This window comes from Chenopodium album, chromosome 25, assembly GCF_948465745.1.
Source record: "Chenopodium album chromosome 25, dcCheAlbu1.1, whole genome shotgun sequence".
Classification (NCBI taxonomy): domain Eukaryota; kingdom Viridiplantae; phylum Streptophyta; class Magnoliopsida; order Caryophyllales; family Amaranthaceae; genus Chenopodium; species Chenopodium album.
Genome location: NC_137858.1, coordinates 27,808,241 through 27,832,067, shown reverse-complemented (window position 1 = coordinate 27,832,067; position 23,827 = coordinate 27,808,241). Strand labels below are relative to the sequence as shown.

At 38.2% G+C, this 23,827-nt stretch overlaps 1 protein-coding gene, 1 non-coding gene and 1 pseudogene across 2 annotated transcripts; 1 reads left to right on the top strand and 2 right to left on the bottom strand.

The window, feature by feature from the left end:
* Positions 1-12,280: 12,280 nt before the first annotated feature.
* Positions 12,281-14,785, bottom strand: LOC145613914 (uncharacterized; annotated as a pseudogene).
* A 745-nt stretch (positions 14,786-15,530) lies between these two features.
* On the bottom strand, positions 15,531-18,275 carry LOC145613913 (uncharacterized). The gene is made up of 2 exons (XM_081668949.1): positions 17,230-18,275; positions 15,531-16,698 (listed from the first exon to the last, which is right to left on the bottom strand). Exons 1-2 carry the CDS (start codon positions 18,273-18,275, stop codon positions 15,531-15,533), a joined length of 2,214 nt encoding a protein of 737 aa, XP_081525075.1.
* A 5,087-nt stretch (positions 18,276-23,362) lies between these two features.
* Positions 23,363-23,469, top strand: LOC145615744 (small nucleolar RNA R71). The gene has a single exon (XR_014107337.1). It is a non-coding gene; the product is annotated as a small nucleolar RNA R71 (small nucleolar RNA).
* The last annotated feature ends 358 nt before the right edge of the window (positions 23,470-23,827 follow it).

The window sequence follows — 23,827 nt, the reverse complement described above, 5'->3', positions numbered from 1 at the left end:
AGCCCAATTCCGATCCAAAACGAAGAAGTTATGATCAAAACACTAAATCGGGCCCTAAACCCGACACCCATGCGATCCAATGGCCATAACTTTTGATCCATAACATATTTTAACCTATTCTGACGGCATTGGAAAGTAGACATACATAGATTCCAAAGATATCTCACATGCCTTAATCGAACTGCGCAATCAAAAGTTATGGAAGTTTAAAAAACGCGTTGTTCTATAAAATAAACCGCAAACCAGCGCAACTCAATAAGTTGCACGTGCCTGGCGAGCGCGACTCATTGAGATGTGCGCGGCACCCAGCACGACTCGAAGAGTTGCGCATGCCACCTGACGTCGCGACTCTAAAATTCTAAACCTAGATTCCTACGCCTATAAATAGGGGGTCTTCGTTCAGCACTAAACAGGCAGAAAAGTCAGAATTCTAAACCCTAATCTCCATCAAACCCTCTTATTATCATACTAGTTTTCCCTCTTTCTTCCCAACTACTCTTCAACCCTAATCCATCCATTGAAGCTCTTGAAGGTACGAAGAAGAAAGAAAGTCCATAAACGCATAAGACGGAGATTTAGCATAAAAGAAGAACGGTTAGTTTCTTGAGCACTTAAATAGATCACTTTTCTTTTATTGTTTAAATAACTTTAATTGATTAATTAGTGTTGTTTGATCACTTTAAACAAAATTTTAATTAATTAATTCACATAGTACTCGTTCGTTAATCAAAACTAGAATTTGATAATTAGTTGTTGTTTTATCACATAAGGCAAGGCGAATATTGTTTATTTCTTGTTCTTTTCACGAATTTGATTAAATAAGAATAATGACTTTTGCAATGTAATTCCTACATGATTAACGCGTGTAAATAAAATCAACTAACTTAATTTTTAGGTATAACATTGCATATATTGTTTGGTGATGAAATTGTGAAAAAGGAAGACCTAGTAGAGGCCGCACTAGGGCTAGAATAGCGATTCCTCCATAAAAGGAACGTTATTTTAGTACCCTCGCTCCCGAACTCATTTTTAGTGCACGTAGACCAATTTGGGCATGGGTAAACTTACGATTTGTGCTAAATATCCCTTGAACTCTACTTGGGAGAAAGGCATGAACGAGGTTTATGAGTTATCCTAAAACTCATTGACGACTCCTGCTTGTTTCTTACAAAAAAGCGTGATGATAGAATCAATTCTATTTCAAGGTCCCCCCAAACAGTCAGGAATTTAAATCCTAATACACCCTAACAAGTGTAAAAAACTAGGCTTTTAAAGGGCCATAGGCATCTAAGGAGAAGGATCCCCTATGATGGGAACACCCTCCTTACACCCTTCCTCACCTTCGACTTTGACCTAGCTTAGGCATTCATTGAAAGCACTAGAACATAACCGTTCCTAGTGGTTTGACTCTTGACTTACCTCTATACTTTTATTTAGGTTAGTTGATTGATTACAAATATTGTTTGACCTTAGGGAAGATTAGTCAAGACAACGACCTAGATTTCCCCCACGTCAATGTAACACATTTTACAAGGGCCTAAATTTTGTACTTAGAACAAGGGCTCTAAATATTCAGAGATGGCCCTTGTAGACACCTACTTTTGGCCTCCTGTCCTGACAGGAAGTGCAATTACGATAAATAAAACCATCTTTGTGTTGGATCGAAGTAAAGAATGCTTATGGATAACTGGTTAAACCGCAAAGACACAAAAAACTAGCCCAAACAAAAAAAAACAAAGGCAAACAAGGTCAACTAACTAAATCCGATCATAATTAGGCTTAAGCCCGTGCTTAAAACCTAATAGTGAAGGATTTAGAAGCGCCTAGGTTAAATTAAATGCTACCGCAGAAAAAGCCGCACGCATCTCACTGAGTCACGCTAGGCAGGCGCGCGCAACTAATTCACTTGCGCGCGACACCCAGCGGAACTGATAGAGATGCGCTCGCAGAAGATTTAGAATTTTATAAAAATATAAAATCGAATCTTACCATAATGCCGCGCGCAAGAAATTCGGTTACGCTACCTACAGCAGCGCAACCAAATTACTTGCGCGCAACAGCCGCGCGCAACTCATCATGTTGCGCGCGACACCTGCGACAGAATGTTCAAAACCCTAATCTCACTCATTCCCTATAAATAGAGGCTTAATCCGAGGCTTAAACACACAGAAAATTAACCTAAAATCCTAGCAGAAAGCTTGTGAGCTTGTGCTACCAAACCCCTCTTGTCCTTAACACTCACCCCTTTGATCTTTTGTTACTACGGTGGAGGTTCCCGAACTAGAAGGAGACCATAAGTGTTCTAAACGGAGATCTAGCAAAGAGAAGTGGTAAATTCCTGAGCACTTAGTTAAATTATCTTTATTTTGTTGTTGAAAAGAACTTTAATTAATTAATTAGTGTTGTTTGATCACCCAAAAGGATTAATTAATCAATTTCGCATAGTATCTTGCGCTAAATAAAGATTAGAATTGAATAATTAATTTATTGATTGATCACTTAAGCCAAGGCGAATAGCATTTATTTCTTGTCCTTTTCACGATTTTATTAAATAAAAAATAACGACGTTGCAATGTAATTCCTACGTGATTGATGCATGTAAATAAAATTAACTAACTTAGTTTTAGGTATCACGTTGCGTATGTTGTTTGGTGATGAAATTGTAAAAAAGGAAGAGTTAGTAGAGGATGCACTAGGGCTAGAATAGCGATTCCTCTCTAAAGGGAACGCTAATTTAGTACCCTTGCTCCCGAACTCATTTCTTGTTTGTGTAGACCAATTTGGGCATGGGTAAACTTATGATTTGTGCTAATTACCCCAAGAACTCCACATGGGAGAAAGGAATGAGTGAGGTTTATAAGTTTTCCTAAAACTCATTGGCAAATCCCTACTTGTTCCTTATAAAAAAGCGTTATGATAGAATCAATTCTAATTTAAGGTCTCCCAAATAGTCAAGAATTCAAAAAGGACTCTATGGTCACTAGAGCCGTATAGACACATGCTAGGCTCACTCTAAAAAAAAAAAAAAACAAAATATGGTTACGGCCTGGTTCGAAAATAAAGAAGAAAACGAAAAGCGAAGGCACAAAAAACTCACAATGTCGCGCCAACCCCGGATCGAGACATGATGGTCTAGGTCCCACTTAAGGACCCTGGGGTCCCACTGGGGTCCCACTGGGGAGGAGCCTCCCAAACCACATCCTCTTGGCGACACTGACCAGCTCTGACGTGTCTTTCGAGGGTTAACCGCCTCGTCAGGTACAGGACCTCCAAGAACCTCCTCAGCATCAACGAACGGAGGGGAATCCATGCTATGGATGGATAAGGTTTCGTTATTAATTTGTTTTCTTTCTAAACTAAGCTAATATATATGTTCTAGACCCATTTTGGCAGCATGACGGCTGCCAAATAGGCAAAACAAAAAAATCGAATGCCACCCATACTTGGAGGTTACGATACCTATGGTTGAACTCAGTGAATGGGGGCTTCTAACACCCACAAAAGCCATCCTATACCAGTTTCAACTAAGCATTCAAGAGATTCTATTCTAAAATCTCAAAGAATCAAATACTCCTAGACGAATAATAGTAGCACAAACATAATTATCATCTACCAAATAATTTTGAGGTTTAAACATGGCAAAAAACGAGCTAAGGGTATACTTCGCGCCATTTTTCGATCAATTTCAAAATTTGCAAAGTGTGAATTGTGAAAGTAATACTAGTTCCAATACTATAATCTACTTCATAATCAGCAAAATATAACCAAAATGAGAAACAAAAAGCAACAGATTCGAGCAAAATTCGAAGAAAAAAAGCAAGAACAAACTTAAACAAAGAAATGCTCATACAAGGTTCAATACTTAACCATTTTTCATGAATTTTGTTGCAGAACACTCCTTAAACATAGCATAACAACATGAAACAAACAATTTCAAGAATAATGGACCGAATCAAAAACCCCCCATAATCAAAATTTGGGGTTTTTATGGTTCAAAAATCGCTCAATGCTAGCCAAGAACGAACAAAATTAAGCAAAAAACTTACATTGGATTATGGCAAATATGAATTGAGAGCGAGATCTACTTCCCTTGGCTTTGAAAATCGCAAGAAATCAAGCTTTCTAGAGAGAGAAAGGTTTGCAAATGGCGAAAAGGGAGGAGAGAGAATGCGAAATGAAAATCGCATTTAGCGATTTCTTTTTGCTGAATTAAATATCGCGTGCACCTGAATCAGTTGCACGTGACAGACTAGAGCAACTCATAATGATACGCGCACATGGCCAGCGCGACCTACTGAGTTGCGCGCGGATACCGGTCTCTAAAATGAGCGGTATCCGTTTGATCATTTTTCAACGGTTATTGCTCGCTATTAGACGTAATGGCGCGAATTACCAAAATCTTTTAAATTTCTTTGCATTTTGTAGTTTGTTTTCTTCTTTGTTAGTTTTTTGCATCATTTTGCATGCACACCATGCTTTGTGCCTTCCTAAGAATACGTTTTGAACATTTTTCGTAAAAGTGTCTTAAGACGTTTCGTAGTGGTGCTTTATGTAAAAGCTTTTATCGGGAGGTTTATAATTTTACTGTACTGACGTTATAAATGTCCAGCTTTTCTTTGTTTTTTTTTCACGTCCAAAGCATAAATGAAGGCGTCATCATGGAGCGTAAAAATGCAAGGCGTATCATACAACGCAAAATTGTATGGCGTAGGTGTTGCGTAAAATTTCACTTCTTCCCCAGCTTTGTGAGATCTACCTCTCCCAACTAAAAGGTAGAGGATTACTTTAAGCGTCAGCTCACGAGTCGACAGGTGCGCCAAACCATCACGAACAGACACTTCTTGATTGGAAGCAAATACTGTAGTTAGTGAGCTTACTGGCTTAGTGGACAGTTATGGTGTCCGTCCACCCCCTGTATAAAGAGCGACAAAACGATGTCGCACCTATGTACTCACGTGCCCCCAGTCCTGAGACACGTGTACTCATCTTGTGGACAAAACTGCTGAGAGAGTTGTCGACTTTCTTCTCTCTCACTGGATTTGGATATATGCCTCCAGCCCTGAGACATGTATTTCTATCTTGTGGACGTCCAGTATTGCGTTTTGACAAGCGAATTGTCAAGAACTTTATTCCAGCTGCGAAAGCCGAAACGTTTAGGCTGCGAAAGTCGAAAACACCATTTTCATCTTTTTACTTTGTTAAAGTCAGGCTAAAGTTTCGATGACATATCGAGGGACTTTAGACCAACGATGACATGATTGAGAGGAAATCATCCCCTGTACTCTTTTTTAAACCGATCTCTTCTCATGACTTGACATCACTCAAAACACCATTACTGGTAAAAGCGTTCTACAATTGCAAAGGATCAATCTAGATTCTTTAGCGCGTTAAGACTAGAAATAACTAATTTTGGCCTTAATAGCTAATTGTTTCAAACACTTAGCAAACCAAGGATCGGTTTGACATCCTTAACATATCTGAAAGATTCTCTATTCTTAGGGAACTTCACAGAATATGTTTCAGATTTATTTCTTTTACTACTTTGATCATCGTCTATTTTAGACTCGATAAAAGTGGGGGCTAACTGTAGACACCTACTTTTGGCCTCCTGTCCCAACACAAAGTGCAATGACGATAAATAAAACCATCTTTGTGTTGGATCGAAGTGAAGAATGCTTATGGATAACTGGTTAAACCACAAAGACACAAAAGACTAGCCCAAACAAAAAAAAAACAAAGGCAAACAAGGACCAACTAACTAAATCCAATCATACAATTAGGCTTAAGCCCATGCTTAAAACCCAATAGTGACGGATTTAGAAGCGCTAGGTTAAATTTAATGCTGCCGCAGAAAAAGTCGAGCGCATCTCACTGAGTCGCGCTGGGCAGGCGCGCGCAACTAATTCAGTTGCGCGCAACACTCAGCGCAACTGATAGAGATGCGCTCGCGGAAGATTTAGAATTTTATAAAAATATAAAATCGAATCATACCATAATGCCGCGCGCAAGATATTCAGTTGCACTGCCCATAGCCCATAGCAGCGCAACCAAATTACTTGCACGCGACACCTATTGCGGCGGAATGTTCAAAACCCTAATCTCACTCATTCCCTATAAATAGAGGCTTAATCCGAGGCTTAAACACACAGAAAATTAACCTAAAATCTTGGCAGAAAGCTTGTGAACTTGTTCTACCAAACCCCTCTTGTCCTCAACACTCACCCCTTTGTTATTTTGTTACTACGGTGGAGGTTCCCAAACTAGAAGGAGTCCATAAGTGTTCTAAACGAAGATCTAGCAAAGAGAAGTGGTAAATTCCCGAGCACTTAGTTAAATCATCTTTATTTTCTTATTTAAAAGAATTTTAATTAATTAATTAGTGTTATTTGATCACCTAAAAGGATTAATTAATCAATTTCACATAGTATCTTGCGCTAAATAAAGATTAGAATTGAATAATTAATTGATTGATTGATCACTTAAGCCAAGGCGAATATTGTTTATTTCTTATCCTTTTCACGAATTTGATTAAATAAAGAATAACGACGTTGCAATTTAATTCCTACGTGACTAATGCATGTAAATAAAATTAACTAACTTAGTTTTAGGTATCACGTTGCGTATATTGTTTGGTGATGAAATTGTAAAAAAGGAAGAGCTAGTAGAAGCTGCACTAGGGCTAGAATAGTGATTCCCTTCTAAAGGGAACGCTATTTTAGTACCCTCGCACACGAACTCATTTCTTGTTTATGTAGATCAATATGGGCATGGGTAAACTTATAATTCGTGCTAATTATCCCATGAACTCGACATGGGAGAAAGGCATAAACGAGGTTTATGAGTTTCCTAAAACTCATTGGCGACTCCCTAATTGTTCCTTATAAAAAAGCGTGATTATAGAATTAATTCTAATTCAAGGTCTCCCAAACAGTCAGGAATTCAAATCCTAACACACCCTAACAAGTGTAAATTCCTAGGCTTTTAAAGGGCCATGGACATTTTAGGAGAAGGATCCCCTACGATGGGAACACCCTCCTTACAGTGGCGACTCCACTAGGACTTAGAGGTTACAAGATTAGTTCTTAGTTGTGGTCCAAGGTTTCCAACACCAGGTTACCTATGGGTTGTAACGATGGCTAACTTGTAAGAGAGCGAGACTTGGACGCAGAATATCTTTTTTTTCACAAAAGTAAAAGCTAAACAAGCAACATTGCATCATGCATATGAATATATATATATATATACATATATTATATATATAATATATATATATGTGTGTGTGTGTGTATATATATATGTGTGTATATATATATACACACATATATATATATATATGTGTGTGTGTATATATATATATATGTATATATATTATATATAATATATGTATATATATATATATACATAATATATGTAACGATGGCTAACTTGTAAGAGAGCGAGACTTGAACGCAGAATATCTTTTTTTTCACAAAAGTAAAAGCTAAACAAGCAACATTGCATCATGCATATGTATATATATATATATAATATATATAATATATATATATATATATATATATATATATATATATATATATATATTATGTATATATATACATTATATATATGTAATCTCTAGTTAGAGATCGAGACTTGAACGCAGAATATCTTCCTTTTTCACAAAAGTAAAAGCTAAACTAGCAACATTGCATCATGCATAATCATAGCATACTTTAACCATTGGGGATTGGCTCATTGATTAGGGGCTGCCAACACTAGGCTTCTATCCCGAAATCAATAACAATCATCCCACCCATATCGCCAACAAAATGTTAGGAGAGCGATATCATGATTCAACACGTTGAGTGATTAATTTGTGCATCGTTTCTTAATACCATATCTTAAGAACACACATGTACCAACATATGAACCAATGAGAAAGACTCCCCCCAAGCTATCATAAACATTGTCCCCAATGTTAAAACAATATAAGCATAAAGAAAGAGGAGAAAGAATACTAACTCAATGGCTCGGGCGTCCTTGGGAGCTTGAGCCCCCGGGGTACAAATGTCGGTAGACGTTCCGGAATTCACCCAATTCCGATCGAAGACCCTCGAAGCTTGTCCTCATATTGTCGTAGGAGGACCTCATGTCTTCGTTAGACTTTCTCATGGTCTCGAACTCGATGGTCATACGGGTGAAACCGGCGTTCATTAGGTGCATTTGTTGCTCGAATGAAAGGGGTGGGTTTCCTTCACCCACACCTTGATCTTGGTACCCCTCTTGGTACCCTTGTTGTTCTCATGCTGTTGTTGTTGATTGATTTGTTGTTGTTGGAATTGTTGTTGTTTTTGTTGATTGATTTGTGGTTGTTGGAATTGTTGTTGTTGGAATTGTTGTTGTTTTTGTTGATTGATTTGTTGTTGTTGGAATTGTTGTTGTTGTTGTTGTGGCTGCCCTTGATCTTGTTGTTGCTCTTGCTCCTATTCTTCTTCCTCATCATCGAGAAGCCAAGGATGGTCCCTCTCAAAGACCCAGTTGCTCTCATCATAGATGTAGGTCCGCTCTGGATCGGGAAGGAAGGCATAGGGTTGCCCACTCACATGCCACAAGTAAGGATGTGGCCCTTCTGCATCCGTAACCCATCTCATTGTCCTCATCGATTGCATGTCAAGCTGTGTCGACCCTGGACAAACCTCCTCATCTGCAAAATTAAGATTAAGAGTAGATCAATAATGGTGATCATGCCACCTATGGTGATGTTACCGGACCCTGTGGCAACATCCTCTAGGTGGTTAAATAACCAGGACCCTACATCTAAGGTCGTGTTACCCTCGCTCAAGTGCCAAAGGAAGTGAAGCTCCCTAGTGGACACTACCCCTGAACTATCACCTCTAGCGAACATCGTGTTCGCTATGGTGCGCTGTGAAACCCTAAAGGAGGGATGGATGATGGCAGTAGCCTTGTCGGACATAGGGTTATAGTCGAATAGGCCGGTGATTTTTCTCTAGAATTCACCCGCACAATAGTTACGGGGGGGCCTATCCCTTGGTTCAATGGTTCCGTTGGTGGGCCACCCATAGGCTTGTTTTACCCTCCTTATGGTCATGTTATGTTGGGCGTCCATAAGTTGAAAGATAATGCGGCAGGGGACCCTATTGTTGTCTCGTTAAACTTGAAGGGTAGAAAGGAACTCAAGAGTCAACCTCTTATATGTTAGGGCGTGTAAGTCTAGCCAACGACCTAGGCCACATCCCTCAAATAGCATCCTAATGTCGTCCCCTACCCCCAAGGCCTCGGCTACATCCTCATCATAGAATTTTGTTGGCCTAATTCTCCTCCTACTAATTCTAATGTAATTGTTCGAAAAGGTCGTGTCATGGGAGATTATTCCTATTGTATCCACTTGTGGTGGATCAACGGGGGGAGGAGGAGAAGGGTTGCGGTACCTAGCGTCCGTGTTTCTAGGTCGATTTCTTCGTGACATGGTTGGTCTTTATGAAAAGCAATCAAACACACCACAACAAAGCAATCAACACACCAAACACAAAAAGGGCACTAGGTTCACTAAGACAACAATTCAAGGCTTAATCAACACCAATTACCGCACAAAGCAAGTTAGGGCTCTAAGTCCACCACCTAAAACCAAGACTATTTCAAAAATGCAATAATTCACAACAATTCAAAATTTATTTTCATGCACTAATATCAAACAAACCAACACAACAATTCACCTAAACAAGCATGTTCTTCATTCACAAAAATCAACTCCTTAATTCCACACTTACAAAATTTCAATTCTCATAACACACCAAAATACTTTCAAATTCACAAATACTTGACTATTGCCAACTGTCATTCATGCATGAGCAATTAGAATTAACTTTTCAAGCAAATTCATACACAAACAACCATTAAATTAAGCTTACAAGTAGTAGAGGAGAGGAACGATTATACCGAGTTTAACGTGGGTGTAAAACCCGCAAATGAACCTTTTTAACCCTCCTTGTGCTTTCTTGAGAGCTCTCCTTCAACCAATTGCTTCAATATTCAATCCCAAACAAAACCCCCAAATTGATTTTTAAGGGTTAGGGTTTTGAAAATTTGGGTGATTTTTGGGTTTGAATGTAAGAAAAGGAGTAGTAGTTTGTGAATTTGTTGAAAAGGAGTGAAGATTTTGGTATAAAGAGTTGAATTTGGTTCAGAATTTGGGTGTGTATGGAGATTTGAATGAGTATGGAGGAGGAGGAAAGGAGTTTTAGAGAGAGAGGGAGAGAGAGAGAGTGGAAATTGTGGGGTGAGAAAGTGAGGAAGTGAAATTTTTTTTTTTAGTTCAAACCGTGAATCTGCCAGCCTATTTCAGGGCTGCACGGACGTGCAGTAGTTAGCATGGACGTGCAGCCTCGAGCAGAATCGAGGCTAGGTCTGCCTCAGGTTGCACGGGCATGCAATCTGCGGCACGGACGTGTAGAATGGCCTAGCACAGGCGTGCTTGAGTTGGCACGTCCGTGCCAAACTTTGAATTCTCATTGTTAAACATTCTGCCTCTTTTGCCTGCCTCTGCTAGCTTCTACACGGGCGTGCAATATTCTGCACGCCCGTGCAGACCTGATGTAGTACGGATTTTTTTTTTTTAATAACAATAAGGCATAATAATAATAATAATAATAAAATTATTATTATCACCATTATTATTATGATTATTATTACTACTACCTCACTTTCACAAATATATTTCTTACTTCTCTTTTCATCAATACCTGCAAAATATATTAAGAAAAAAAAAGTTATTAATAGTAAAAATAATGGACATAATAATATTTTATGAGAGAAAGGCTCAGAAACTCAAATTGCCTCCTGGAAGCGCTCTTTTAACGTCACTAGCTTGACGACATTGCGGGATTAATGAGAGTAAGGAATATCAAACTCATCAAGGTGAACAACCTTGGCTTCTTCATGCACAAAACCGTTAAAGTATACCTTAAGCCTTTGGCCATTCACTTTGAACGGTTCACCATGGTCATTTGAAATTTCAATCGCTCCATATGGAAACACCTTCTTAATGGTGAAAGGTCCACTCCATCTTGAATTGAGCTTACCCAGAAACAACTTCAATCGGGAATTGAATAGCAGAACCTTGTCACCTTCTTTAAACTCCCTTTTGCTAATATGCTTGTCATGCCAAGCCTTGCACTTTTCTTTGTAGATCCTTGCACCCTCATATGCATCCATTCTTAATTTTTCCAAGGTGTGGAGGTCAAGTAATCTCTTCTCACCAGCACTTTAAAGGTCGAAATTCAATGTTTTGATAGCCGAATGAGCCCGATGCACAAGTTCTACCAGCAAATGGCATGACTTTCCATAAACAAGCTTGTATGGTGTGGTGCCAATGGGAGTTTTGAATGCGGTGTTGTAGGCCCATAGAGCATCATCAAGCTTTGTAGACCAATCTTTTCTAGACATATCCACCGTTTTCTCAAGAGTCATTTTTACCTCCCGGTTTGAAATTTCGGCTTGACCACTTGTTTGTGGGTGATAAGCGAATGACACCTTGTGCATGACACCATATTTATTTCTCAAGGAGAACTTAAAAGGACCGCTTTGCAAAGTGTGAACCTCCATCAATAATCACGGCCCGGGGCACTCCAAACCTTGGGAAAATTACTCTTTTGAAGAGCTTGACCACCACCTTAGCATCATTAGTAGGAGATGCAACCACTTCTACCCACTTCGACACGTAATCGACGGCCACGAGAATGAATTTGTTCCCAAAAGAGCTCGGAAAAGGCCCCATGAAATCGATGCCCCATACATCGAAAATCTCTAGCTCAAGGATGTTGTTCAAAGGCATTTCACTTCTTCTTGAAATATTACCGGTTCTTTGACACCGGTCACAAGCTTTCACCACACCCCACACATCTTTGAACATTGTAGGCCAAAAGAAGCCGCATTACAATCTTGGTTTTAAAAAGCGAGAGGCGTACCGAGGCGCAAAGGGTCCCCAGAGCCTAGGCGCGAGGCGCAAAGCGGAGGCGCGCGCCTCTTGGATACGAGGCGCACCTTAAGTGCCCAAAACCTTATAACTTACTTCTAGACCAAAATATAAGCCTTAAATAATCAAAATAACATATTATTAATGCATTAATTAACAAAGGAACTACAAGATACCCTTAAAAGGCGCTAATGGCATGAAACTCTTTAACTAAAAAGCAAACCACACATTCAACATAAAAAGTAAATCAAGTAGAAAGAAAAGCAAACATAGTAGGTCTTCAAGCTTGTTATATGGCATACTAAGACACTAGTAATCCATCTCATCTAATGAATCATCATACACATCCTCCTCTTCTTGATAAGCCTCATCTCCACTTACATCCTCTTCCATCTCATCATCATAAATCTCATTATCATCATCATCTATTACAATTGTATGACGTAGTTTAGAAGTGAAGCCACTAGCAATTCCCTTTCCTTTATCAACTTTTGATGCTCCTCTAGTAGCATAGAAAGGTTCATTAGCTCCGGAGGCTTTACTAACTGTACTCCAAGTCAAGTCCTCCACTTCAAATACAAAATCATTCTCCTCCTCCTCCTCTTCTTCCATTCTTCCAAGTAGCCACTCATTGCTTTCATCAATTTCATTTAAGACAATGGGATCAATGGTGTCTTTCCTCTTGTATCGCCGTTGCAATGCTCGATTATACTTGACATAAACCATGTCATTTAATCGACTTTGTGCCAATCGATTCCTCTTTTTAGAATGAAGCTGTAAAAATAGAATATTATAAGCTATATAATGTAATAAAATAAAATCATATTAGATAAATCAATAAAAGTGAAGGTACAAACCTGTTGAAAAACACCCCAGTTTCTTTCACAACCTATAGAACTACAAGTGAGGCTAAGAATTTTGATGGCAAACATTTGGAGATTAGGAGTTGTTGCACCATAAGCTGACCACCAATCTGCCGGAGATTTGGTCTTCCTTCCCCTAATTGCCATTGTACGACCAAAGAGACCGGTAGCATTCTTAAATTCATCCAACTCTGCAAGTATTTTATCTTGAGTTTCCACAACCGGAACTAGCCTTTCAATACAATCATACAAACCTTTCAAAACTTCCTCACAATTTACATTTACGGAATGATCATAATGAAGTTCCGGATTTAGATAAAAACCCGCCGCATGCAAAGGATGATGAAGTTGACTATCCCACCTTTTATTAATGATCTCAAATACCTTAATGTAGTTCTCTTCTCTTAATTCAAAAGTCATCGCTATAGTCTCTTTAGCTCTATCCATGGCTTCATAAATATCCCATCGGAGGCTTTTTCTCCCCATCAACAAGTCTAAGCACCTTAACAAGGGGACTTGTTAGCTTAAGAGCATACACCACATTCTTCCAGAAGCTTGCTTGCAAAATATAAGTTGCAATTCTCTTTCCTCCTGCGTCCTTCTACCACTTGGAAGCACTCCATTCTTGAGAGGTTATCATCATTCTCAAGTTGCCTTTTTGCTTATGAAATTGCGCTAGTGTAATGAAAGATGTTGCAAACCTAGTAATTGATGGCCTATGTAAATTTCTTTGTTGTGGGAACTTCCTCATCAAGTTCACCAGAGAGGTATGATTATAAATATAGCCATTGATGAACATGCACTTCTTTAGTGCATTCAAAATTCTTGGTAGTTTGCCAATGTCTTCTAACATCAAATCAATACAATGAGCAGCACAAGGAGTCCAATAAAGATGAGGCCTCTTAGATTCAAGTAATTTTCCTACAATTCACAAAAAGGAAAAAAAGTATTATATAAAAACTTACAAAGCAAAACAATTAGTAAAATTTAATTGAACATATCACAAGAGTGACAAGACTATTTACTAATTCATACTGGCTTTGACATAATTGGATGCATTGTCCGTCACCACTTGAACAACAATTTCTTCTCCAATTTCATCCACCATCTTATCTAGAAGTTTATACAATAACTCCGCATCTTTCACAACATCCGAAACATCCAATGATCTTATGAACACGGAACCCTTAGCAGAATTGACAAGGAAGTTTATAATATCCTTTTGGACAACCGAATCACGCCATCCATCGGATAAAATTGAACAACCTTTACTTGCCCACCCTTTCTTGTTCTCCTCTACTTGCATCTCAACATCTTTCACTTCTTTGTTCAAGATAGGAACTCTAAGCTCATACATACTTGGTGGTTTTAATCCGGGACCATATTGACCAATAGCTTCAATCATTGCTCCAAAGCTAGCATAGGTAGCCGCATTGAATGGAATTCCCGCATCATAAAACCACTTACCAATTGTCCTACAAGTTTTCTCCCTTAACTCCTTATCACAAGCACCAAAAATTCCTTTCCTTTCCTTCCTAGCTTGCATTACTTCTTTAGGAGTTGAAGTGATAAACATATCCAAAGGACCTTTGTGCCTAGGTTTCTTAACAACTTTTTCACATTTTGTGACAACATCTTCCTCTTCTTCATCAACATCATCCGTTTCAAGTTGGGACATGCTTGGCATCATTTGACTATCCACTTTTGCTTGAGTTTTGTTTATCATAAAAGTCTTAACTTCCTCTCTCACATGTTCTGGACATTTAGGACATTTAGTGACATTTCTAAAGCCGCCAACTAAGTGTTGTTTTAAACGATGTGCCCCTCCCTTAGTCACTTTACCACAAAAACTACAATGCCAATTAACTCTATTATTAGGTTCCGGTTTTCCATATTTTCTAGCCGGATCGGGATCGGATGATCCGGTGGAAGGAAATGACTCTTCATCCATGTTCCCATAATCAGAAAATAGTAACAAAATAAATATAAAGTTATAAACAGAGAAAAACAAAAAAAATTGGAACCAAAAAACTAAAATAAATAAACTGGAAAGCCAAAAAAAACAGAATATAAAATCAGAACACAGAAGATAAATACAAGTAATTTATTAAAAAACAAAAACAAATTTTAAAAACACAATATAAAAAGAAAAAAAAAAGAAAAAGAAAACGAAGAAGCAGTACAAAAAAAACAAAAAAATAAAAAGTAAAAAAAAAGAAACAGAGAACGAAGAAGCTAACCTGATTTTCGGCGAGATCCACCACAGCTTGGGTCGTTTCCGGCGAGAATCGGCAAGTTTCCGGCGAGAATCGACAGGTTCCGGCAAGAATAGATAGGTTTCCGGCGAGAATCGACAGTTTCCGGCGAGATCCGGCTGAGACCCAACGTAAATCGGGAAGCTAGGGTTTTAATTTTCAAAAAGATATGTTTTCTCTCTCTTCTATTTCTTTAATTAAAGCCTGATTTTTTTTTTAAAATTAGCTATAGTAGAACGTGTCTCAAAGCGCCTCAAATCTCAAAAGCGACGCCTCATAACGCCTCACGCCTCAAGTAAAAAGCGCGGAGGCGCGCGCCTCCTTGACTTCGCCACGCTACAAGACCTTGAGGCGATTTGAGGGCCGCCTCGCTACGCCTCGCGCCTCAAGTGCGCCTAGGCACGCTTTGTTAAACTAAGATTGCAATATTTTCGCCAAGGTCTAATTGGCACTCATATGCCCTCCACAAGGTGAAAAGTGACACATTGTGATAACATCTTCAATTTCATTATCCGGGACACACCTTCTAAAAGGGCCATCAACACCTTGTTTGAAAAGCAAGGGGTCATCCCAAAAGTATCGGCAAACATCATGAAGATACTTCCTTTTTTGTTGATTGGAGAGGTCGGGAGGATGAATAGAGCAAGACAAATAGTTTGCAATGTCCGCAAACCATGGTGCCGGTGCTTGAAGAATAGCAAATAATTGATCATCCGGAAATGAATCGTTGATTGGCAAGTTATCAAGATCACCTACAAAGATAGGCAATCGTGATAGATGATCGGCCACAACATTTTCGGCACCCTTCTTATCTCTAATCTCAATGTCATAGTCTTGTAAGAGCAAGACCCACAGTATCAACCTTGGCTTTGGTTCTTTCTTTGACAAGAGGTACTTCAAGGCCGAATGGTCGGTGAAGACTATGACTTTAGACCCCAACAAGTAGGACCTAAACTTCTCAATTGCATGAACAATGGCTAGAAACTCCTTTTCCGTGGTTGTGTAATTTCTTTGCGCTTCATCCAATGTCTTGCTAGTGTAGTAGATAGCATAGACCTTCTTGTCCTTCCTTTGTCCAAGAACGGACCCAACGGCAAAATCTGAGGCATCATACATGAGCTCGAAAGGAAGCTCCCAATTAGGGGGTTGGATTAGAGGAGCCAAAGTCAAGGCCTCCTTCAACTTATCAAATGCTAGCAAACAATCATTATTAAACACAAAAGGGGCATCCTTTACCAACAATAATTGAGTGAGCGGCTTTGCGATTTTTGAAAAATCCTTTATGAACCGGCGGTAAAAACCCGCATGTCCAAGAAAGCTCCTTATCCCCTTCACATTTGTAGGGGGTGGGAGGCGCTCAATTACCTTAATTTTGGCACGATCTACTTCAATGCCCCTACTAGAAATCACATGACCAAGAACAATGCCCTCCTCTACCATGAAATGACATTTTTCCCAATTCAAAACTAAGTTCACTTCTTGACATATTTTTAACACTCCAATCAAATTTGAAAGGCAAATGTCAAAAGATGAACCAAAAACAGAAAAGTCATCCATGAATACTTCAATTGATGATTCAAGCATGTCGGAAAAGATAGATATCATACACCTTTGAAATGTGGAACGTGCATTACTAAGTCCAAATGGCATCCTTCGATAAGCAAAGGTGCCAAAAGGGCATGTGAATGTAGTCTTCTCTTGATCCTCGGGTTGGATTGGGATTTGGAAGAATCCCGAGTATCCATCCAAGAAGCAATAGTGACTATGTGATGCTAGTCTTTCCAATATTTGATCAATGAAGGGGAGAGGGAAGTGGTCTTTCCGGGTGGATTTATTCAATTTTCGATAATCAATACGCATCCTCCACCTGGTGACCGACCTCGTAGAAATGGTCTCACCCTTATCATTCTTGATGATGGTCATGCCTCCTTTTTTAGGCACAACTTGAACCAGACTAACCCACTTACTATCGGAGATAGGGTCCCGCTTTAAGAAGTTTAAAACTTCTTTTTTCACAACATCCTTCATGTTTGGATTGAGCCTTCTTTGGTGCTCAATCGAGGAAGCATGATCATCATCAAGTAAAATCTTATGCATGCATATAGTGGGACTTATCCCCTTAATGTCATCAATTTTGTACCCAATGACACCTCTATACTCCCTTAAAACAACTAGGAGTTTCTCTAGAGAGGTATCATCGAGCTTAGCATTGACAATAACGAGATAACTCTCACTATCATCAAGAAAAGAATATTTAAGTAAAGGGGGAAGGGGTTTAACTTCAACCTTAGGAGGAAGCGTAGTCCTCTCCTCTTTTGCTTCCACGTTAAGCACTTCACATTTCATCTCATTGTGGACTAAAGGTTGGTTGAGCAAGATATCATACTCCTTAGTTTCTTCACCCTCCTCAACTAAGCCTCCCGTTAGGATAGCTTGTAGAGGATCGCTTTCATACATTTTTTCCCAGAACTCTTCTAAGTCCCTGTCAAGTGTGTCAATCCTATGAACTTCATCAATCAATGGCTTTTTAAAAGTTTGTGAGAATGAAAATGAAATTTTCTCATCTCCCACATTCAAGGTCAATCTTCCTTCTTTCATATCAATCACCACTCCCGCGGTGTTAAAAAACGGTCTCCCCAAGATTAGGGGTACCGTAGTATCTTCTTCCAATTCCATTACCACAAAATCACATGGTACAAATACTCTTCCAGCTTGAATTGGTACATCTTCAAGAATTCTCAAAGGTAGCCTAACCATGCGGTCGGCCAATTGTAAGGACATTCTTGTTGGTTTCAAGTCTCCAACTTTCAAACTCTTAGCAATAGAATAGGGCATCAAGCTCACACTTGCCCCAAGATCACATAAAGCATCCATAGCTTCCAAATCTCCAATCTTCACCGGTATTGCATAGCTACTGGGGTCACCAAGTTTTTGAGGAAGCTTGTTTTGAATGATTGCACTCACCTCCTTAGGAAGGGAGATGGTTGCACTCTCTTCAAGCCTACTCTTGTTGGATAGAATATCCTTTAAAAATTTTGCACAGGTAGGCATTTGTGACATAGCATGAAGAAAGGGGATATTCACTTGAAGTCCTCTCATGACTTCAAGAAATTTTGAAAACTTCTCATTCAACTTCTTTTCTACAGTCCTATGAGGGAATGGAATGGGAGGCTTGTATACTCTCATGGGGGGCTTTTCTATTCTTTCCTCATCTCCCTCAGTTTTCTTTGTGACTCCCTCATCGATCTTTTGTTGCTCCTTTTTCTCAACACTAACTATTTTATTTTCAAAATCATCCTCACCTCTCACCACAACTCCCTCATCTCTCTTTTGTGGCTCTTCTTAACCTCTCCCCGATCTCAAAGTAATGGCCTTATCTTGCTCCTTTGGGTTCACAACCATTGAGCTTGGGAAGTGACCACTAGGATTGGAAAATGAACTTCCAAATTGTTGCGCAATTTGAGCTAATTGATTCTCAATCAACTTATTATGTGCTTGAAATTGTTGGATGTTCACTTGCATATCCACATTGCTTCTTACTTATTGTGCCATGAAAGTTTCAAGCACGAATTCAAGGCTAGACTTTTGAGGAGGTGGAGGAGCGGGTTGGTTATATTGTTGTCTTTATTGGTCTTTGGTCAGGATGGCGATATGGAGCTTGTCGGTTTTGAGAATGGGGTTGGTTGTAGTGGTTTTGGGATTGGTTTTGGCTTTGATTGTAGCTGTTTTGTAGGGGGCCTTGGTTTTGTTGCTTCCATCCCGTATTTTGTTGGGGTTTCCAACTTTGGTTGTAGGATTGGGGGGTATGGCTCATTTCTTTGCCCAATTGCCACCGCTTGCTCTTGGTTGGTTGAGTTGCAATAAGGGGACAAGTGATCATTTCCTCCACAAGTGTAACACCCCCAAATCTCCCTCTACGAAAATACTAGTTGTAGACACCTAAAAATGTCTCCCCGAAACCAAACCCGATGATGAACAACCTTTCACCGTCACTATTGGTCGGGTTCAGTATTTAATCCCGAGAGTGCTTAAAAATCATATTTGATTAAATTCATATCTTTGAACAGTCCATGGATTAGTCTTGATGTTTGGTAAAAGCATAGTTTTAATTTCAACCCATTTATTATTTCAGCCCAAACCTCTTTCTTATTTTATTGTTTTATTATTTTTGGCCCAAACCTTTTATTTATTTCTTTTTACTTATTTTCTTATTTTAGCCCAATAATAATAAATCAGAAAATGGCCCGAAATTATCAATCGACACGTAAAATACTGAATGAACTTAGGGTTAAAAATGTATTTACACGGAAAAGTGGGCTGGAAATTCCCGCGCCACGGCAGGAATCTACCGTGTCACGGGAAACTCTCCCGTCTGACGGTGAGAATTCCCGTGACACGGGAAGTTCGCTGTGACACGGGAATTTCTGTGTCCTTTCCGCGTAAACCCTAACGCGTTTTCTTCCCCCGTTTGCTAAAAACATCCCGCGTCACACAAAAGTTGCATCGTGTCACGGGAATCATTCCCGTCTGACGGTGGAACTTCCCGTGTCACGGTACAATTTGCCGTGTCGCGGGATATATTTTTAGGGTTTTTATCTTTTTAGGGTTCCGTGTGTTCCCTCAGCACTTTTTTTCTATAAATACCCCCTCATTTCTGATGTACGGGGCATCAATCAGCTCTCTCATTTTCTCTTCTATGCTCTAGCCTAAACACTAGCCTACCCTTCTCTCTCAAAATACCTTCCTTAAGCACTCCAAGTAGTCCGTACTTTACCCGATGTTCTATCGTTAAATCACAGCGTGAAAGGTAGAACTGTTTGAGGGTTTGGCCCCAAATCAATTCTATTTAAGTTAATTTAATTATATTTTAATTATTGTTTGATTAATTCTCCTTGAAGTTACTAACGCGTTTATTGTTCTTATAGTAGCAAGCAAACAAAATCAAAGTAAGGAATCATGTTCCTTTTATTTCTATTATTTTTCTAACGATTTTATATTGTTGGATTTTTGTTGAATTTCTTCCAATATTAATGTTTATTCTATTTTTATTTATGATGACCATTTTGCATGTTAAAGGGAATATGTAATTGAAAATCACGCTTAATAAGATAATTTGGATGACCGGTTTAGGTTCCTCTTTAATCTTGTTATTTAATCAAGTGATCACTAATATTTTAGAATTATATGTTGCATTAATATTCAACCAATTTAGCTTAATAATAGTTTGGAGCGAATTGAATATTTTGTTTGTATGCCTTTGAGATCACAAGAATGCTTTTCACAATAAGAATCGAGTTGAGGCCAATACGGGCAAATGTGACTCCATGACTCACTTCGTACCATCATCCCCGATCCTCCTTTCGTGGTTCCGAACCATATGGAGTTAGTAATCTCATGGATTATGAATGGGGTGTAACCTTCACGGATCAATCGTTGTTTCCTTTCGTTGTCCCTTTTCGTGGTTGCCTTTTATGATCCGTGAACGGTTTACAAGTTCCTTAAAAACATGTTGGCGGCTCCCTACTTTCCTTGTCCCTAATCGTGTCCTTAATCGTATATGTCAATTCCCACTTCCTATGAGTGCCAAGCATATTCAGAACATGCTTTAACGTAGGTGCACTTCGAACAACGCCTACACTAGTATAATACGTATAATTATACCGTAGAGATAGACTTAGGCGTATTACCGTCGCGTGATTACGTAAGGCTACTCAACTTACTAAAAATAACAATACTTTGTAGCGGAAACTTTAATACTCTTCTTTATTAATAATAACCATAATAGTAACCAATGTTATGAGTACTCCAACTAGATACAAGACCAAATTCTTAATTTAGTGAAAACCAATCCCGGGACTCCAATGCATCATTTATTGACTCCAACCTGAAAATAAGCAACACTGCTTACCATTACGGTAAACAGGGCAAACCAAAACAAATAAGAAGTACGAGTTAGAAAAATATGCTAAGTACAATAAGTGCAAGATCATTAAACTCAATTTATTCGCAAACATGATTTAAAACCAATTTCCAATAAATAATCCAATAATTCCAAACTCATGGTTTAAAACCAAATCTCAATATTCCAATATCAATAATCAATAAAACCAATTCCAATTATTTAAAAACCAATTCCTCATATTAAAACCAATTCCTCTCCCAAGTGTGCACACCCCCCAAGCTAGTCTCCTTATGTTACAAGGCTATTCTTGAGGAAAGACCCGGTCATACAAAGTCCAAAGCCTTATCAATAAACCAAATCCGCATAGTGGGATTACCAACATGCTTATAAAGCATCAATAATAATAAATCCATGATTCAATAATTCCTCTTTTAAATCCAATAATTCAACCTTTAATAATAATCCAAACTCCTTTTTAATAAATTCAACATGCTTTTAAAATCAATCCTTTTTAAACATGAATAATAAATTAATTAATCAAAACATGTTATAAAAATCAATACTCCAATTTAATTATTAAAACCAATCCTTTAAACATACTTTTAATTCATAAACCATTATTCAATTCAATTTAATTCAACATGTTATTCAAATCGATCACTTTCAAGGTATCTAGCCACCTAACGTACCTTGATCTTCACTTAGCCAACAACACTTCAAAAGAACTCTCAAGTAGCTTGATCAAAAACACCCTACAAATAAACATAACCTTAATCAATATAAGGTTAACAAATAATCACAAATAATTAAATTAAACCCTCCCAACTATATGTACATGAACCTCTTAAATTAATTCAACATGAACATTATTAAAATCTGATTTTATATAATTAAAACTACTCATAATGATTTCATATTAATCTCCCATAATAATAATAATAATAATTGAATAAAAGAAAAGGAGAAGAAAAGAATTGGATTTGCATAGGAAATAATAGGCAGAACTTTCAGAGGCTATAACTCCTTTTATATAGCTCCGAATTGGGTGATTCTTGAGCCTAACCTCAAGGATTTTTCGAGATAAACAACTTTTTGTGAAACGTCACTACCCCAAAAACTGACCAGAAGTGCCCGAAAATTGGCTTCAAAGATGAACGGGATGATTTGTGTAAAATTGAGGAGAAGAAAAGAAGAGAATTAGTGTGAAGAATGTGAGAGGTATGAAGGGGTATTTATAGGCTAGTATGAGCATGAATTATGGTAGGAAAATGTAGGAAGAATTATGGCAATTAGGGTTTAAGAGATTACTTGGAGAAGTGAACAAAGATTTAAGGAAAGTTTTTATATTTGAAGGGATTGTGTATAATTAAATATAGAAGGTATGTATGTCATGAAAAATATTAAGGAAATTGGAATTGCTTGGGGAATAATTAAGAAGAATGAATGGCAAGAAAATATATAATGATTGGATATCAAAAAGATGGAGAATTAGAATTATGGAAAATAGGAGATTTTAGGGAGATAATTAAAAATACAAATTACCAAAATATTTGCCCAAAATCTTTATGGGAAGGCCGAAATTATTGAGCTTTCCTAAGCTCATATTTTCGTCCTTCCTATTTAGTATTTAGGAATACACTTTGCTAGTTTTAAGGAATTAAAAATAATTGTGTAAATAATATTTATTGTAAAAAATAATTAAATAATAAAATACCAAATATTCACCAAATAATTTAACTTATAAAATCAGATTTTATACATAAGAAAATCAGAAAGTATTAGCTAAATAAACGGGATTTTTGGACTTATTAAAATAATAATAAAATATAGCTTTTGCCTTAATTAAAATACCCGAATTATATAAATAATCCGGTTTTTAAAATAGGATAAATGGATAATAAATCTTATCCAAAATAATGATTAGTTTTCAAAATACTTTTGGCGCCAAAATTAAAATATTATTTTGGCTCCAAATAATAAATTTACTAAAATACCCTTTTTATAAAATAATTCCTAATTAATTAATTAGGAAAATACGTATGAAAATACGGGGTATTACAACAATCTCACAAACATGACTTGTGAAGAGGAAGTTGAGGGTGTGAGAGTGGCTTGATCTAGCTTGTGAGCTAGCATATCGAACTTTGATGCAATAAGATCTATTGCACTAAGGTCATGGATTCCACCCTTCTTTGCTTGAGGTTGCCTCCTATCACCTCCATACGCATAATGCTTGGCCACTTCTTCAATCATTTTATATGTTTCATCCACCGATAGCTTTTTAAGGCTACCACCGGTCCCGGAATCAAGGTTGGCCCTTGAGTTAGGAGTAAGACCATCATAGAAACTTTGCACTATGATCCATGAGGTGAAACCGTGGTGAGGGCATGCTCTAGTGTAATTTTTGAACCACTCCCATGCTTCACACAAAGTTTCATCGACCTCTTGATTGAAGTTGGTGATTTTCTGTCTTAATTCGGCGGTTTTCCCAGGAGGGCAATACTTCCCAAGAAAAGCTCTAGTCTTAATTCAGAAAAAAAAAAGTAGTTAACGATCCCCTTTGGCCGTCCTCAACCAATGCTTTGCTTTATCTCGGAGGGAGAATTGAAACATGTGCATCCGAATAAACGCTTCCGAACACTAGTAGAAAAAACTAAATGGCAAGCGGTTAAAACCCCCTAATGGCAAGCGGTTTTGAACCGCATGCTCTTAGGGGGCTTGCCAATAGCCTTTTAAATGGCAAGCGGTTCTGAACCGCTTGCCATTTGTAAAGAAAGGGCAGCGGTTTGGCGCCAAAATCGCTGCCCATTATGCCTATAAAAAATTTTAAAAAAAA

Bases quoted from the DNA above. Each gene is read 5' to 3' on its own strand.
- LOC145613913 (XM_081668949.1), bottom strand. From the start codon at position 18,275: ATGAGAGTATACAAGCCTCCCATTCCATTCCCTCATAGGACTGTAGAA. The intron at 16,699-17,229 runs GTACAAAATTGA...CACATTTCAAAG, and splicing joins GAGTATAGAGGTGTCATTGG to GTGTATGATATCTATCTTTT.